Raw genomic sequence first — 17,216 nt, 5'->3', positions numbered from 1 at the left:
ATAGTAAAGGTTAATATTTCTTAATTTAGTATTATCTAGAATTTAGATAAAGATCTATTTATCTAACTAATAAGGTCTTTAAAGTCTACTTTATATCTTTATCTATCCCTTTCTAGTCTTTAGAATATTTACTAGTAGGCCTTTAAATCTTTATTATTATTACTATTACTATTAGCTATATTTATAGCCTTAGCTAGCTTTAGGTAATTTTAAGGCTTCTCTAGCTATAGTATCTTTATAAGATACTAGGGGATTCTAGATTTAGACCTAACCTATAGAAGGTATAGGTTTATTATTCTTTAAAGGGTTAATAACCTTTTTAATAGTAATTCTTATAATATCTTAATATTACTAGATTACTTTAGTATCTTCTTACTTATTAAACTATCTTAAGGTAATATCTAAAGTAGTAATAAGGACCTTACTAACTTTAAAAAGAGATTACTAGGTATAAAAGGCCTAGTTAAAGGCTACTTTTATTAATATTATAAAGTAGGTAGTAAGGCTAATAAAAATAAGGTTAACTATAAGTTTATTATTATTATTATTATCTTAATCTCTTTATCTTTAAGGGTTATCTCTAGACTATACTCTCTTATTAGAGGCTAGGCTATATTCCTTTTTAAGGGAATTAAGATCTCTTTAGCTTAGCTAAAGAGTTAAATATTTAGTTATTTAAAAGGGGATAAGCTTTATTAGTCGTAGGACTAGTAGTACGCCTATAGCGTTAGCCTATATAGCTAGCAAAAGGGGGGTTTTATAAGCTTATTAAGTATAAGGTAATAGCTTACGTAGGGTACTAACAGCCCTACTAATAAAGGATTTATTAAAGGAGAGAGTTGGACCAGCTAGTTATAAGCTGGAACAACGTTGCTGAACACCATGACTAATAATGATAAATATGCACAACAGGTCTCAATCCGCGGATCGGGAATCCGATGCTCGCGCCACGGCTTAATAAATATTGGGGTGTTATTCCAAAATCATTTCTCGGTTAATCACGTCATCTCACGCTCATTTATCATGTGAATAAGTAGATACCCTACACATCCTCCTTACACCGACTCCGACCATGAGCGTTAACATCCCGCCATCTCAAGCCTGCAAAGAAGAGGACGACCCCCTCTCCTGCTTTCTGATGCCATCCACCCCGATATGCCGGAACCTGTCCGCCTCGTATCTCTTCGTCGCCCTCCAGTTTGTGCAGAAGATGGGCAGGAACAGGACGGCAATGACCAGGACGCCCGCGAGAGGAAGCAGGATGGAGATGACGGTAAAGTAGTAGCTCGCGTTCCGAAACGCGCTGTTCGCTTTGAGGTCGTCCACCGCCAGCCCGACCTGCATGGCCGTGAGCACGACGACGACGTAGACGAGCAGCGCCGCCAGCACGCCCAGGTTGTCCTGTAGCAGGTCCGTGTAGACGGCCGGCGCGTCCACCGCCGTGTACCCGCGCACCAGCCGACCCAGCCGAAACCGGTAGATGCCGTTGAGCCGCCCCAGGCGCAGCTCGCCGTACCAGTACCGCGGGTTCACCTGTGCGTAGCTGTGGCCGTCGAGCACCTGCCTCGACAGCGCCTTCCACGCCGCCCAGGTCAGCTGCTCCGGCAGCAGGCCCGTCTCGGTCGCGATGCGAAAGTCGCTCCGGTACGCGACGAGCGCGCAGTACGAGAACAGGAACCCGCGCGCGCACGCCCCCAGCTGCTCGTCCCCGCCGCCGCCGCCGCCGAGGTGCGCCTCCCAGACGCTGCGCCGCAGCAGCCACGCCGGCAGCGGCTTGACAAAGATGCGCCCCTTGGACCACACGAGGTGCAGGTCCGGGTCCTCGGTCACCGCAACCGCACGCCGCAGGAGCAGCTGGTAGTGCAGCGGCCGCGGCGGCATCGGCCGCCCGCACTGCCACAGCCACGGCGCCGCCTCGTTGAGCCGCGGCACGAGGAGCTCGTTCTGGAGGAACTCGCGCATGTGCGTCGCGGGAAGCACGATGTCGTCGCCGGGGCCGTGGTCGCTCCTGCGGGTGCGGTGCGACGCTGGCAGCGCCAGCAAGTCGTCGGTCGCTGTATTTTGACTCGCCGTGGCTGCGGCCTCGTCAAACACGTCAGATGTAAAGGGGGCAGCCATTGTGGTCCTGCTCGAGGAGGCGGCTTTGGGGAGAGGCAGAGTCTCTACCATGATGCAGGCAGGTTATTTCGACGCCGAATTATGCTGTCAATGTTGAATTGGTCGTAGACTCTTTCTGGAGTACCGTTATGGGAAACGGCTCAATAAAAAAAAGTAGACATATAAAGAGCAATGAGTGAGCGGGAGTACTGCTGTTTATGTGGTCTCATCTGTCTTGGTAGATGGCGGTATGCTTGACCCTCACAAGTACGCCAATGAACAGTACTCGGCACCCTTTATATGTGAAGGAGGTGTCAAGGACGAGCATATATCTTATTTATAGGGTAAAATGACCTATCAAGCTGGAGGCGCCTGCACGCTGCATGCAAACCCGACCACTTCCGTGCCAATGATGAATATCAATGTAGGTCAACTGCCATATCCCGCATCCACGCGCTCCAGGGGGTCAAATAAAATGGGAGAGGGGAATCCGCATATTGAGACAGGGAATGCAAGAGCTGAACGCTGTTGCATCGCTCCAAAGTGCCCTGTTCAGGCTGCGGCTGCAAGCGCTGTGGCTCTTATCTCATGCATATTCCAGGATCAAATTCAGCCTAAAGGACCTCCCCTATTCACAAGACGCCGGCCGACATTGATGCGGCAATCGGACCATTTTTCTTCCTTTATCTTTTGTGGTATAGTACGACAAGCCGGGTAGGTGGTTTTGCGTTCGTCGATGGATGGATCCCGTTATGCGGGAGCCTCGTCGCCCTCGAGTATGCACTCGCTGCTAGCTCTTGTGGTGCACACAACTTACTTTGCCCAGTACCTGAGACATTACTATCAAGGGGGCGAATGGAAGAATTGCCGTCGACTCCATCTGCCAGTTGTCATGCATCATCCCGCAGCCTGTCTGCGGCCGCAGTATGGATAGATGCATCGTATTTGTATGGAACCGCCGTGGCGTCCCGAACTGCATGTGCACGCATAACTACTATGATGAACTCTCAGGAAATCAGAGACCAATGGGATCCCAAGTAGTAAGACATGTCGGGGCTAGGCAGCCTGATTTATTTACAGTCACCAACTTGATAGTTTTATTTGCGGGGAAAAGAACAGGCGATATATTGCATACACTAATTCGTAGACCGCCAAGGAATTGAAGAGCTGAGACACCCTGGCTCAGTATGCAATACCAAGGCTTCTTCATATACACAACAACAGACGCGGTTAATATTGTCGACGGTGCCGTGCTGTTACCCAAAACCCGCCTTTGTGCACAGCATCTAAATGCTCGCCCACCGCAGAAGCACGGCCGCAGCAATGACGGGCAAGACGCTGACAAGCTCACCCAGCCCAGCAAACTCGGGCGGGATCCTGGCATGCACAAACGCGCCGGCGGCGAGGAGAACCGCAAACATGTTGTACACGAAGCTCCATGCAAAGTTGAACCAGATGCGACGGACTGACATTCGACTGACATTCAGAATGGCGAGGATGCCCTCGAGATGCGGCCGCATCAAAACGACGTCGGCGGCCGACTGCGCAACGTCGGCACCTTGGTTGATGTGCACGCCAATCGTAGCTTGCGCGAGAGCGACGGCGTCGTTTGTGCCGTCGCCGCAGAAAATAACGGAGTCCAGCTTTTTGACATAATCGCCCTTTTCGGCGGGGGAGCTTCGCGAAGCGACATTGCTGGTGGGGATGCCGAGTTGAGACGCACACGACTGGACAGCGCCGTCGTCGTCGCCCGAGACGAGGTGCACGGAGATGTTGCGCTTCTGCAAGGCTTGAATCGTGGCTGCAGCATCGGGCCGTAGTTCATCCTCGAGACCATAGGCTGCCACGAAACCGCCATCGATGGAAAAACAAAAGACAGTGTAGCCATTGGCGAGCATAGGTTGCACGAGGGCGTGGTCGGACAGATTCAGCCAGCGCGAGTTACCAGCCTGGAGTGTTTGACCGTGAGAGATAGTTTCGATGCCTTTACCGGTAAGACTTTTAGGCTCAGGAACAGCACAGGCTGTGACGCCGTTGTTTTTGAGATGGGCGGCGACAGCCGTCGAAACGGGGTGTCTACTGTTTTGCACGAGGCCCAGGAGAAGGGGCAGTTTGTCTCCATGCAAGCACTGTTCCTTGGTCACCGACAGCTTTCCGCGCGTCAAGGTGCCCGTCTTGTCAAACACCACGTGCGCCGTCTTGTACGCGACTTCGATGGCATCGGCCGACTTGAAGATGATACCCTTGTTCGCAGCGACGCCGCTGGCAATCACGACGACCATGGGCACGGCCAAGCCGATGGCGCATGGGCACGAGACGATGAGGACAGTAATGGCATAGGTAATGGCTTGAATAGCCGCTTCCGAGCCGTTTTGATGGCGGACGGCCATACCCACAGCCATCCAAATGACAAAAGTAGCAATCGTCAAGGCCACCACGACAGGAACAAAGTAGCAGGCGACCTGGTCGGCGAGATTCTGCAGCTTTGGCTTGGACAGCTTTGCTTCATTCACCATGGCTGCAATTGTATTGATGGTATTTTCGGAGGGTAGGCGATTCAAACGAACAGTCAAAACACCAGGGCCGTTGATGGAGCCTGCAATCACCGCGGATTTGGGGTGTTTCTCAACAGGTTTGGATTCGCCCGTGAGCATAGACTCGTCCGTCTCCGAGGAGCCGGCCATGACGGTGCCATCGGTCGGAATTCTGGTATCGGGGAGCACTTTAAAAACGTCACCATATTGAAACAGGCGAACGTCAATCTCGCGCTCGGCGCCATCTTCCACGAGAATAGCCGTGGCTACCTGCAAGGCCTCGAGGGAAATGGACTCGACGGCCCTCTGACGCGCCAGGGCCGCGACCCAGCGCCCGACCATGATCAGCGTAACAAGCAGCGTGCTGGTTTCGAAGAACTGGCCCGTCGACAACGGCTTGCCGGCGACAAGGTACCCAAAGGACACGACGGAGAAGACATAGGCGGCGCTCGTGCTCAACACGATGAGTAAATCCATTTCAATGACGCGGGAAAAAATGAGCGCTTTGAGGGCTTTGGGGTAAAAAGGACCGCCAATGACGACTTGGACAATTGTAGCGAGAGCGAGCGAGGCAGAGGCGTAGGCAACTTCTCTCTTGGGTAGCGGCGCCCAGGCAAGGACCAGGACTGGAATTGTCAGAATGGCAGAGAGAAGCGTCATCCACCCAATGTGCCGAACATGCTTGCCACCTGCTTCCAGCGAAAAATCTCCACGGGGGGGCGCCAGTTCGAATGGCTCGCCCCAAGACTTTTCTGCAAGGTCGCGAGCGCCGACGGTCTTGGGATCAAAAGTGACGCGGACAGTCTGCTTGTCAACGGCGACCATCTCCACGACGCCATCGGGCCAAGCTTGGTCGATAAACTTGGCTGGCTCTCCGGGGATTATCAAGTCGAGGCTAAACCCGTTATTCTGAATGCGCTCGCATTTAAACTCGGTCGTTCGCTCCAGATGCTTAATTACTTCGGCCACGGAGCCATGGCGGAGATCAATGTTAAATTCCGCTCGGGAGAGAACCAGGCTCGTTTTGAGATCTTTGACGGCCGCGACGCTGGCAAGAGTTCGGCTTAGCTTTGTCTCGCAGCCGGTACAGGTCATACCAGAGATGCTCAGAATGACATGCTCTTTGCCAAGGCCTTGATCTTCAATGTCGGCAATGGCTTCAATAGCCATGTCATCGTCGGGGGCATCCACCACCAGAGGTACATCGCAGCAAGAGTCGGCACAGCTGTCCCCTGCCTGGACGGGGTTCTCGCAGCAAGAGTCTGCGCAGCTTTCGGCCTCGGCAGGGGAGTCTTGACAGAAAGCATCCGCGCGAGACTGGTCCGTAGGGAAAGAGCTGCAGCAGGCATCACCACAGCTTTCTTCTACAACGGGAGGCTTTTGGGAGCAATCATCCGCATAGCTCTTCTTGGAAGGAGAAGCAGTACAGCAAGGCTTGTCACCACAAGCGGCGATGGGAGTCTTGGCAGTCTTGTTGGCCAGCTTATTTCCGCAGGCATCAGCAGGGCTCTTGGCTGCAAGAATGGACTCATCGCAGCAAGAATCAGCACATCCTTTGACCACAGCAGGTGCCTCACAGCAGGAGTTACCACAGGCTTCCGCCGAGGACTTTGGCGGGGAGCAAGCGTCAGCACAGCCCTGCATCTTGACCGCGGACTTCTCACGAGCGTTTCCACAGGTGACAGTTTCCTTGGCCATTTGTTCGCCGCACGAATCCGCGGCGACCTTGCCACTTTCGGGCTGCTTTCCGCAGCAGCCATCACCACATCCCTCCTTCACAGCCACCGGGGCGCTGCAGCAAGACGAGGGCTTGTTAACTGTCTTGTCCTGTCCACAGCAGGGTCCGCCTCCCGCCGGGCAGCCACCACCTGTCTTGGCAGCCTTTTCTTTTCCCTTGCGGGTCGTCACCATGGCCGTCGGCATCACCGCGGGCGAGCAGCAAGACGCGGCGCAAGCAGCAGGCTTGGGAGGCGGCGTCGCCGTCGGCCGGAGAGCGCCGTCGGCGGCCGAGCCTTTTCCGCGGAGACGGAGTCGGTTCTGCGCCGCATGCTCCTTGGTGATGCCGCCGCCGGAGCCGGAGTGGCGGTCGCGAACCTCGCAGCACGTCTCCTCGCCGAGGGCAATCAGCGCGCGGCAGATGCACCCGAGCGTGGCCAGGGTGATGTTGTAGCGGTCAAACACCGAGACGCTGTGCTCGGCGCAGGCTTTGCCGTCGACTGCGCCGTTGCAGGCTGAGCCGGAGATGTTAGCTTTGTGGGTAGGTGTTGGGCCTTGGGCGGGGGATCTCACCATCGGGGCCGCCCTCGCACGCACGCATAGCGAGACGATCGAGGCAAGAGGTATCACAGCACGGTCCGGTTTTGCCGGCGCAGCAGTCGGGCGCATCATCCTGGTCCTTGTCGTTGCCGCTGTCGACAACGGGGTCGAGAGTCGCGTTGGCAGAGCCAGTGCAGCAGTTGTCGCTGCAAACGTCCTCCTCGGGTGGACCAGCGGGAGAAGTCTCAGCAGGTACGGCCGCACAGCAACCGGAGCCCATTTTTGCGATTCGAGTTTCAATTTCGGTCAATATTTTTAATTTCTGTCTTTTTTTTCTCTTCTGGTGTTGTTTGTCGTAGGTTGAGTTATAAACTGGTGGCTGAACAGCGTACATATATTGACCCACACCGCCAGCATCACATCACCCGAGACAGTCCGTGACCGGTGTCGGCGTTTGCAAGCACTGGGATATACGAATTAGATTCTTCTTAATACATCTCTTTTCCGACCGTCTATGTAAGCTCAAGGTTTCATGAATTCGGCCGCAGAGCAAGTGCATTGCCTGTCATGGTCACTTCGAACGAGGTATATTGGCTGCGAATCCAAGACAAGTGCTACTTTCTTCCCTCCCTACAACTTGCTACTTCTGCACCCCCACCTTGGCCTTGATAAAATACACATACCGTTGGCAATTATATATTCCATCTGTTCTCCCTTCGTAACCACGGCTAATGACTTTCAGCAATTCGTGCGCCTCTACTCGTGGTTGAGATCCCACAAGCTGTTTACTGTGACATTGTGCACCCAGCTGCCATTCGTCTGATCTTGTTGCAGCGTGAATCCAATTTCCCTCTTCTGTCCCGGTAACAGTACAAACGCATTATCGTCAAAGAATCCCACCATATCGGCAGGGTGTGTAAGCCAGGTGTACAGTGACACACTCTTGGTCGCCTCCACGGTAAATTTGCTCGTAGCCTCATCGTACGTGAGGTGCAGGCCAGGGTCTGTTATATTTGCTCCTTTTGGAGAGCCTGGAAGAAACGAAACCTCGTGTGTGAGGTTACGGACAAGACGCGCATTTGGTAGCGTCCCATGGGCCTCAACCGTCAATAAAAGCAACGCATTGCCAAGGTCACCAAAACCGCACCCTCGCAAAGTAGCATGGTACACTTTGGTACTGCTAATAGCATCAACAGTAAAATTGAGAGTTTTTGGAAAGCCCAGATTGCCCTTCAGCGGCCTGCCTTGCAGATCGATCCACGTCATGGTGACTTCCCCGGCGACGGCGTGCCACAAATCGGAAGCAACCCATACTTGGAGCTTCTTTGACGCGCTGTCCCAGGAAGTCGAAACGACCACATTTTGGTAGCCGCGCCGGATGTAGTACGGAAGCACTTTCCAGCGCCCTCCGTACTCGAGCGCCGCCCACGTCGGTGCCTGCCAAACGTCATTCAGCTGCCAAAACAGGGTGCCTCGCTGCCGCTCCTTGCCTCCGCTTCCGCGCCGGTAGAACTGGATCTGGCTTTGGTAGAAGTCGGCCTGGAACAGCTGCGTCGCGTGGCACCACGCGCTGAAGTTGGCAACTGGGTCCGTCTTGTTCGGCAAGGGGTAATACAGCTGCACAGCGGCCGTCATTTCTGCCACGCCCTTGAGGCTCTTGGACACATCCGCAACCAGACCACCAGGCGGATAGTGATGGTTCCTAGACAGAATGACGGACGAATTAAAGTGTAAATCCTCTTCATCAATAGCGTCTCTCCACGTTTCCAAGCTAGGCATGCTGTGGAAACCAAACTCGGCTGCGAAACGGCCGACTGGGTAGGAGTCTTCGTCAAAGGCAGAAACGGCCGAGTAATTGTAATGTTCCGTGTCTCCATAAATATAGTCCTTTGTCTTGTTTTCGTATACTTGGACCATGGGGACCGGTAAACTCATGTCGATTCTTGTCCATCCGTTGTTGCCGCTCGAAGGGGTGTAGGAAATTGATCGGGTATTGGCCGCCACGACTCGGAAGAGAGTATCGATGTAGAGATGCTCATATTGACCCACGTAGAGCAAAAAATTGTCTTTGTCGGCGATGCCTGAGATTGGGAGCACGACATTCTCAATCTCGTTGCCACCGGCCCAGCATGCCAATGATGGATGATGGTTCACACGACGAACATTCTCGGTCGCCTCTCTCCGCACGTTGTCGATGAACTGCTCGTCGTCTGGATACAGCGCATCTCCAAACTGAAATTCACTCCATAACAATATGCCACGCTCATCAGCAATGTCATAGATGAAATCGGGGAGGTAGGAGCCCGATGACCAGACCCGAAGCATGTTGAAGTTTTGGTGCTGAATGGCGTCAAACATATCGCTCATCTGTTTGATGTCTGTTCGCGGCCAGAACACATCCGGTGGTACGATACTAGCCCCTTTGACATAGAATTGATGTCCATTCATCTCGAAATGCCAGTCGTTTCCGGGCTGCTTTCCATCCGCAATCTCGTCGGCGCTCGTGGCTCCGGTGCTGAGAAGAATGGTTCTAAATCCAAACCGACGAGTGGAAGTCACTAATGCTGCGGAACTGTTTTTGCTCCGTACCTCGAGCTGGATCGTGTACAGGCATTGATCGCCCATGCCATTTGGCCACCACAGCTTCGGTGTTGAGCTGTCAATTTCGATGCTGCCGCTGAGGGTATCTTGCGACCTCTCAATGTTCAACAGTCTTCCGCGAAAGATAACAGAGGAGTCGTTTGAAGCACTGCCAATGGTGGCGTCAATGTAAGCATCGTTTGGCAGGTTCCCAATGTAGTCGATGCTCGCGTTGACCACCCAGGGCTTGTTTTGATGCGGAGCAAAATTATTGGTCTGGCCTTGGCGATAAACGTCAATGACAGTGTTCACCGCATGTACATTATCTTCATTCCGAATCTGGACAATTCGGCCACTTTTCCATGGCCCTGCAGGAGTGAATGCAGGACTCCAATCCCATCCAAAGTCAGACTGCTGCTTTCTCACGAAGTTTCTATTGGGGACCTCAAAGGTCCATGCTGCCACGAGATCCTTTGACCATGCTGAATGAATTAGCTTGAGGTTCGACTCGAGGGAGTCAAGTACAAGACATTCTTACGCTGTGGCTCGCTGGCATTTTTTGCGTTGGCAATATGGGGCGCACTTCCAAAGTTGATGCTCAGGATGGGTTCGCCTTTACAACCTGCCAGGTCTGATGTAATGTCAAATTTCCATTGGCGGAATTGATTGTTGGTGCTGCCAATGATTTCATCACAAAATTTTACCGTTGCGAATGTATCCAATCCGTCAAACACGAGCCAAGTCTGCAGGCTCTCCTCATGGGTCCTTCGATCCTTGTTAGCTTGTTGAGGACTAATTGACAAGAAAACTCACAGATTTGTGAGAGGGTCGCTGATATATGTCCAGTTCTGGTTGGCCACCCATCGTAGGTTAACATCGTTGAAGCCCCGGAGCCTAGGCCGAGCCCTGCGTCAGCGACGATCAGTGTGATACCCCGGCTCTCATGAACATACGGATCCTCTGATTTTTGTTAACATTTCAGCATTTCAAGCGATAGCGATTTTTTTTACTTACGAATGAATCCAGCAGCGAGCAAATCAAGATGCACATATGACGGAAATGCTGCCGGAACTGTAATATTTCCGTGCTCATTCGTCAACTTCCACTGTTTACCGTCAAGTGACCGAACACCAGTGTCGTCTCGGCCTGATGCGAGCCCAATAGATAGGCCAGTACACAGAGCGATGGCGTGCAATATTGTTGACGGCATCATCATACAATCTAAGACTGGCTCCCGAAATGCGCGGCCAGCAGCTGGCCGCAGCTTATTTATCAGGTTCGATCTAATGGGCAAGCAAGCTTGTGCAGCAGGTCCTTGCGTCACCATGCTGTGATGCACCGTGCGATGTAACCGCTAAGATCGACGGCAAGACAGGGGATCTGGATAGTGCCAAGACAAAGCTATCTCCAGAGCTGTCCAGCGCTGTATACTTTGTCAGAGATTGAATATTTCTGGTGTTCCGGGGGTTGCTAGTTATGATATGTTAGAGATCTCTACTCTCTTGCGGCTAGTTTTCGAATTGTCCAACGATGATATTTCTCACTCAACAGAGTAGATACAGGAAAATCAAGTATACCAAAATCATGGAGAACATTCATCATGCCGACTTCTTTCCCGCTACTGGTTTCCCAAAGCCGACGCCCAGAAGAAACAGCGCTCGGACGACGGTGAGCAAAAGGTAGCTACCCGCGAGGCCCTTGTCGTCAGAGGTCCAGGCGGCCGGACCAAGGCGGCCTTGATTGGCCAGCGAGTGGTAGATGCCGCTCAGGCCCGCCACGTCCGAGAGGAGCAGGGCAAACTGTACGATGCGCCACACGCCCAGATCCTGGGAATAACGGGGCAGGATGGCCGACACGACGGCGACGGCTAGCGCGAGGCCGCCCGCCTGGTGGAAGAGGAAGACCTGGCGCGGGTCGTACGCAGAGGCCGGCGCGGATGCCTTGACAGCGGCGTCCGGGTCCACAAAGTTGAGGTAGACGCCCCAGAGCGCGATGAGCGGATCGAGGTTCTTGAAGAAGAAGCTGTAGAAGCTGGGGACGACGGAGGCGGAGTGCATGGCCATTGTGGTGCCGGTATGGGGTGGCTTGGTTGATGAGGCGTTTGGTCCTGTTGGTTAGGTTGATGATGATTAGATGAGAAAATTGTGCTACATGTGAATAACGTTCACGAGTTGGTTTGATCTTATAGTATGTGTTCATTGAGCCGCTAACTATCGGCCGCTAACCAACAGCAGCCCGACTGCTTATGGTGGCGACAGCGGCTGTACAAAGCTAAAAGAGGGTGTTTTGCACTAAAGACTACGTTGTATATGAGAAGAGGTGAAGATTTGATAACAGTCCGCATATCATAGCCCGCGATTCAGGCAATGTCCGAACCTGTCACTGACTGTCATGTGCATAGAATGAGGATAACATTGGGATTACACCTTGACTTTCAGTCTTATCGGGAATATTTTCTTACTATGCTGAATGAGTCGGTCGACTTCTACCGTGACGTATGGTCCAAACGCCCGGCGCTGAAGTGACCCTTATGAGTTAGATTTGTTCCTGGACTGATACATACGACCATAGGCAGTAGAGAACACCGCGTCCCGTTTGCTCCGCTGAAGTTAAGCTATTGACCGGCAGATTAGTAGTTGGGTCGGTGACGACCAGCGAACACCGGCTGTTGTATGTTTTCTTTTTTTATCATTTTTCCCAATAAAAGATAATATACCAGGGATGGTGATGGTGTTGAAGGGTGGTGGAGTCAAAGAGGCGATGAGTGGAGTGGACATGGTGCCCAAAGCACCAAGAATCCAAGCCCTAAGAGGGCACCCAAATTCCCACATGATCTTCTTAAATAACTATACTAGATAAGGGGTTCATTCAATAAGGAATAAATTACTCCGTACGGAGTAGAAGCTTAGAAATTAGGTGACCCTGTTTTCCTGTTTAACCAGGATTACGGGGAGAAGGGCGTAGCCGGGCCGAACGTTACCCCCGCCTGATCTACATATCCTAATATTTCTTAGCATAGCTGGTTTTTGATACTCTTTATTTTTATTCACCCCACAGGCTATCAATCCTTCATCTTCAGTCGCCGGAGCCGTGCTTTGTTGTGCATCCGCGCTCTAGTTAAAACACAATCCCCATGATCCTAGGACCACTAGTGTTTACCTAGAGCGACTTAGGTTCATGGAATCAGCTAGAGCAACGCTGTCGACAGCCACATCGTCATGCTCCTCTACCAAGAGGTCATCACACTCATTACAGCCATCGGACATTTCTCTCGTCGGCGAAGAAGACGATCCGCTTATCCCTTCTCCCTCCAAAGTGCACCGTACCTTTCATGACGGCCGAGCAACATGGATGAGACTGAGGGAGCGCGCCGACGAGTTCCAAGTTGGACAGTGGCCCACCGAGTCCCTGAACCTATATCTTACTCTGATGAACGTCCCAAAGCTGCCGCAAAAGCTTCCTCTACGGGAATTAGGGGGACGACCACAGTGGCACGTCTCTGGCTTCAAGGGACCCCTGGGACGTTATGATGATGAATGGGATTCACAGGATGAATGGGATCCAGAGTTCGTATATGGACGTAAAATCTATCTCAATCTCGTGTGTGAAAGTCCAATGCGGTGTGATATCTCCACAGAGGCAGCGTCCTGTCACTTACGCGACAACCAAACAACCACCGGCAGCCTTGCTATTCTCACCATGTGTTGGTCGTACATACTCTCTGTTCAACTTCTTGAGATGCAAGGCAGAAGTGTTGCATATACTTCGCATAGACTACTGCCGCAGACGAACCATGGGGAAAATGCCTCCGCCATTTCTTTAGATGGCGCATCCCCGGCGCTAATTAGGTGGCTTTGCGCCCTGTTGAGCCCCGAGTTAGGCTGGTCAGCGAACAACGCGGAATGTCTCCCGCCTTGGACATCTACTCTCGGTGGAAGCAACATTGTGATCTCTGTGTCGGGGCTAGTCTCGGAGCCTGTTGATCCTCCCAGCGCAGCTGAGGCGACGGAGCTACTGATCGAGTTCTGCCATCTTTTCGGACTTGGGGCGAACGCTACTACGCGGGCAAGGGGACACAAATCGCTACTACCATGGACGGCTGGGCTCCTTGCCGCGCTTGTGTTGCCTCTGTATCGATGGATGGAGCTTCAACCGCGGTTTGCACCTACGAGACTCGCCAGAGCCAAAGCAACGGCAACCAGAAGTTCAGATGGAGGCGCTTCAGATGGAGACGCTTCAGATGGGGATGCTTCAGATGGAGGCGCTTCTGATGGAGACGTTTGGGTTGTGGATGGAGACGCTTCAGATGGAGACGCTTCAGATGGGGACGCTTCAGATGGGGATGCTTCAGATGGAGGCGCTTCAGATGGAGACGCTATTCGTCAACACTCCCAGGATCTGCCCTACTTTGCAACCCTCAGCCTGTATCCACAATCGATTGGGTCTATGCTTTGGAGCATGTTCTGGCAACCCAGACTTGATTGCAACCTTGTAAGCCCGTGGTTAGCGTCCATGCTCGATATTCTCCACCCCCTTATCAAGGCCAAAGATCTCGACAAGCTTCTCAAGGTCTTTGCCCTGCGCCGGCCGCGGGTGGCCCTTTGGTGGCTTGCCATTTTCCTTCTTGGTGACATGTCCGTTCTTGACTGGATCCGACGGTATGCAACGACCTTGAACGAGAAGTACGGTTTCGGGTCGCAGTCGCCACCAGACCCCATAGTCTTTCCTTGGACAGGCGCGATACAGTCGTTCCTAGACTTTGCCAGCAGACCTCATCTCTCAGAAGCAGAGCAAATCTCCAATGAAGACATTCTACGCATGCGGTTCAATCTGAAACTACAGGATTCTGCGTCGGTGCCTGTAGCATGGCGCCCGTTTGGATGCCGCGATAAGCGCCAGGTCGAAATCGAGCTCTGGCCGTACCTGGAGACTGGGCTCATTCGCAGATACTTGTGTTTTACTTGGTACTCGCCTAAAACGGGTCATAGGGTGCATGAGGAAGGCTTTCGACGAGATACTGGAAGACAGATAATATGGACAACGGATGACTTGAAATGGGTTTCAACTGATTCAACAGATGACGACTGCCTACACAGCATAAAGCGTGCGCCCTCAAAAGATTCTACATTGAGGATGATGTCCATGCTCGTCGAAGATGCTATGGGCGGTCGGCATTGGTCGAATAGCGGCTTTCCTGGGGTGCTGAAGGATTATGCCTGGCTACATGACTGGGAGGGCCTAGCTACGATGGATGTGCCCGAGAATCCTGCCAAGGCTGCAATAGAAGCCAGCAAACCCCCTTCATGGTTTTTACAGCAGTGGATGATCGGGGCGTATGATGGATGAATAGACTACCTACCCAGTCTGTTGGTTTTTTTTTCTCTTTCATTAGCGGTTGGTAACGACACTAGCGAATACTGGCTATTGTTTTCTTTTCATCATTTTTATCAATTTCTTTGACAAGTTATTTATATACATATAAACGTTATATACTGGCATGTGTCACCGCTCTAGCCTGTATGCGGGCACTACGGCGTAATCCTTGCCTCGGAGCTGCCGCTGTTGTTTCTGGCTTGGTTTTGGATCCTGTCCTATGCCTCGCCGCCCTCTTGTTCTGCCGCGTTTGCCGCAACGGCGGGTTAGCTACCGCCGCTTCCTCTTTCCCTTTCCTGCCTCTTGTCCTTGTCGCCGCTGTGGGGGCTGCGGCTGCTGTGGTTGTGCGCGCTGTTGTTGGTGCCGCCATAGATGCCATCGAGGTGATTCTCGCGCTTGTGCGGGTGGCACTCTTACGTCGCTTCATCGCAGTACCCTCGCTACTGCCGTCTTGGTCTTCATTACCGTCACCGTCGTCGGCGACTTCATTGCGAGACCTCTTCCTGCGCGACTGGGATTCTGGTTGCGTACTCGCCGCTGGTGGTAGCTGTGTTGCTGCCACTTCTGCTGCTATTGCCCCCTCACCATCGCCCTTCTTCGCCTCTCTCGCCACCCGCGCCTCCTCCCGAACCAGCTCCAGCTGCTGCACCACCCACTCCACCAGTACGGGTTGGTTCTTGACGTCCTCCTGAGCGGCCCGGTATTCCTTCGTCTCCTTGCGAAAAATTTCCATGGCCAGGGCCCGAGCCTCGGCCCGGTCATTTTCCTTCATCGCAGCTTCTAGTCGTTGCGTCATCTTCCGCTTAGCCAACCGCTCCTTGATAGCAGTCTTCTCCAACTCCCCCTGAGCCGCCAAGACAGCCGCCCTTGTCCGGCGCATGTCGTCGTAAACTTGTGTCCGGCACGCGTCAGTGGGCATAAACTCGGCCGTCTCGCCTGGCAGCAACACACCAGAATCTTGTAGCTTCGCCCACGCCGCGTCGTGCTCCGTCTGGCGCATCGCTAGACACTTGTCGTAGTGGTCCTGCCACCAGTACTCGAAGCAGAGGTACTCGAGCCATGTTGTTAGGGCGTCCTGTCGCTTCGGGTCCTCGTCGAGCTGAAACTCCCGGCGGCGGCGCGGGTCATTGTTATTCTTATTATCGTCGTTGTCATAGTCGTCATTATTATCGTTATAATCGTTATTGTCGTCTTCATCGATAGCATAGCTATAGGAATGACCGTGACGCGCTAGGCGAGCGTAGGCAGCGATGCGATAGCTGCTAAACTCACGACAGCCGGGCTCTCGTTGGTAGCACCGTTTCCATGCGCGCCTCTTCTTTTGCTGCCACCACCACGTCCACGGTCTCGCAAGGTAGAGGGGATCTGCGGCCAGGTTTGCATCCAGCTCAGCCAGAAGATTTGTGTCGGGGATCCTCAAGTACCACTCCCTCAGCCGCGACACGTACGCGTTGTAGCCGTCGTCGGCTTCCTTGATGCCCCGATTGTCTAGCTGCCAGTCACGAAAATCCCGCCACCGCGTTTGCTGTCGACGGAAGATTTCATCGCGGCTCACTACAGGACGGGGGTGATTCCAAAACGGGCGAAGCATACCCGCCCAGTGATTGTTTGTATTGTCTAGGACGTCGCGCAGGAGACGAATCGGGTATAATGGTCGGCCGCCGTCGGCAATAAGGGCTCGATGGGCTTCCTTCTCGGCCTCCTCATACATGTCATAATCTGGCACTTCTGTCACGCTATCGTATTCTATTTCGTTCATTTCGTTTGTCGTTGCTTGGGGTTGTGCGACTGGTAGGTGAGCAGTATCGGCATCGTTATCTCGTTGGCGTGATTGTGTCTTAAGCAGATCGTGAATACGCGCATCCAGATATCCGAGGTCGAGTGGGCGCTCTGTCTTGGACATCTGTGCTTTGGCAGTTCTACTCACCACCACCGTCAATAAAAAATTTCCTACTCTCCATCCTTGATCACTTTTGAATAGGGGTACTGCTTACTTCAATCGTGCAACGAAGAGGCTTAATTGACTCTCGTCGACGCCGTCGTCGTTGACGGGAATGGTGATGCTGCCATCAGGTTTGCGGTGACGGGCCATGAATTCAACGAGCTCCGCATCACTAAGTTGCATGAGCTCTGCAACAGGAATATCGCGTACTTCGGCCATTTTCCTGACCTTAATTATCGAGGCTGGTGTACGTGATAAAAGATAGATGTGGTCGGGCTGAGGTGGACAGCAGAAGCGCCAGTGTGTACGTACCTTGCATGCTGACTACCCCATAAGGCGCGTTGAGGGCTGTTTTTCAGCTGTTTTCCGACAGGGCGCTAAACACGGTTTCCGTTTAACACGTAATTTTCTCCTATCACAACGCTGTCAGGCTG

At 52.9% G+C, this 17,216-nt stretch overlaps 5 protein-coding genes across 5 annotated transcripts; 1 reads left to right on the top strand and 4 right to left on the bottom strand.

The window, feature by feature from the left end:
- Positions 1-1,095: 1,095 nt before the first annotated feature.
- Positions 1,096-2,169, bottom strand: CCM_04642 (uncharacterized protein; the record flags this gene model as incomplete). The annotated part of the gene is made up of 1 exon (XM_006669789.1): positions 1,096-2,169. The coding sequence occupies one exon, from the start codon at positions 2,167-2,169 to the stop codon at positions 1,096-1,098; it is 1,074 nt and encodes a 357-aa protein (XP_006669852.1).
- Positions 2,170-3,383: 1,214 nt separating this feature from the next.
- CCM_04641 (ATPase, P-type, K/Mg/Cd/Cu/Zn/Na/Ca/Na/H-transporter) lies at positions 3,384-7,167 on the bottom strand (the record flags this gene model as incomplete). Its single annotated transcript, XM_006669788.1, has 2 exons — positions 3,384-6,862; positions 6,921-7,167. 2 exons carry the CDS (start codon positions 7,165-7,167, stop codon positions 3,384-3,386), a joined length of 3,726 nt encoding a protein of 1,241 aa, XP_006669851.1.
- Positions 7,168-7,643: 476 nt separating this feature from the next.
- On the bottom strand, positions 7,644-11,530 carry CCM_04640 (beta-mannosidase mndA; the record flags this gene model as incomplete). Its single annotated transcript, XM_006669787.1, has 3 exons — positions 7,644-9,949; positions 10,006-10,259; positions 11,076-11,530. The coding sequence occupies 3 exons, from the start codon at positions 11,528-11,530 to the stop codon at positions 7,644-7,646; spliced, it is 3,015 nt and encodes a 1,004-aa protein (XP_006669850.1).
- A 2,449-nt stretch (positions 11,531-13,979) lies between these two features.
- Positions 13,980-14,813, top strand: CCM_04639 (uncharacterized protein; the record flags this gene model as incomplete). The annotated part of the gene is made up of 1 exon (XM_006669786.1): positions 13,980-14,813. The coding sequence occupies one exon, from the start codon at positions 13,980-13,982 to the stop codon at positions 14,811-14,813; it is 834 nt and encodes a 277-aa protein (XP_006669849.1).
- Positions 14,814-15,106: 293 nt separating this feature from the next.
- On the bottom strand, positions 15,107-17,001 carry CCM_04638 (uncharacterized protein; the record flags this gene model as incomplete). The annotated part of the gene is made up of 3 exons (XM_006669785.1): positions 15,107-15,252; positions 15,306-16,759; positions 16,835-17,001. The coding sequence occupies 3 exons, from the start codon at positions 16,999-17,001 to the stop codon at positions 15,107-15,109; spliced, it is 1,767 nt and encodes a 588-aa protein (XP_006669848.1).
- Positions 17,002-17,216: the final 215 nt, after the last annotated feature.

Source organism: Cordyceps militaris (genome assembly GCF_000225605.1).
Source record: "Cordyceps militaris CM01 unplaced genomic scaffold CCM_S00003, whole genome shotgun sequence".
Lineage (NCBI taxonomy): Eukaryota > Fungi > Ascomycota > Sordariomycetes > Hypocreales > Cordycipitaceae > Cordyceps > Cordyceps militaris.
Note: the sequence above shows the minus strand (reverse complement) of the source record. Positions and strands in the feature narration are given on the sequence as shown.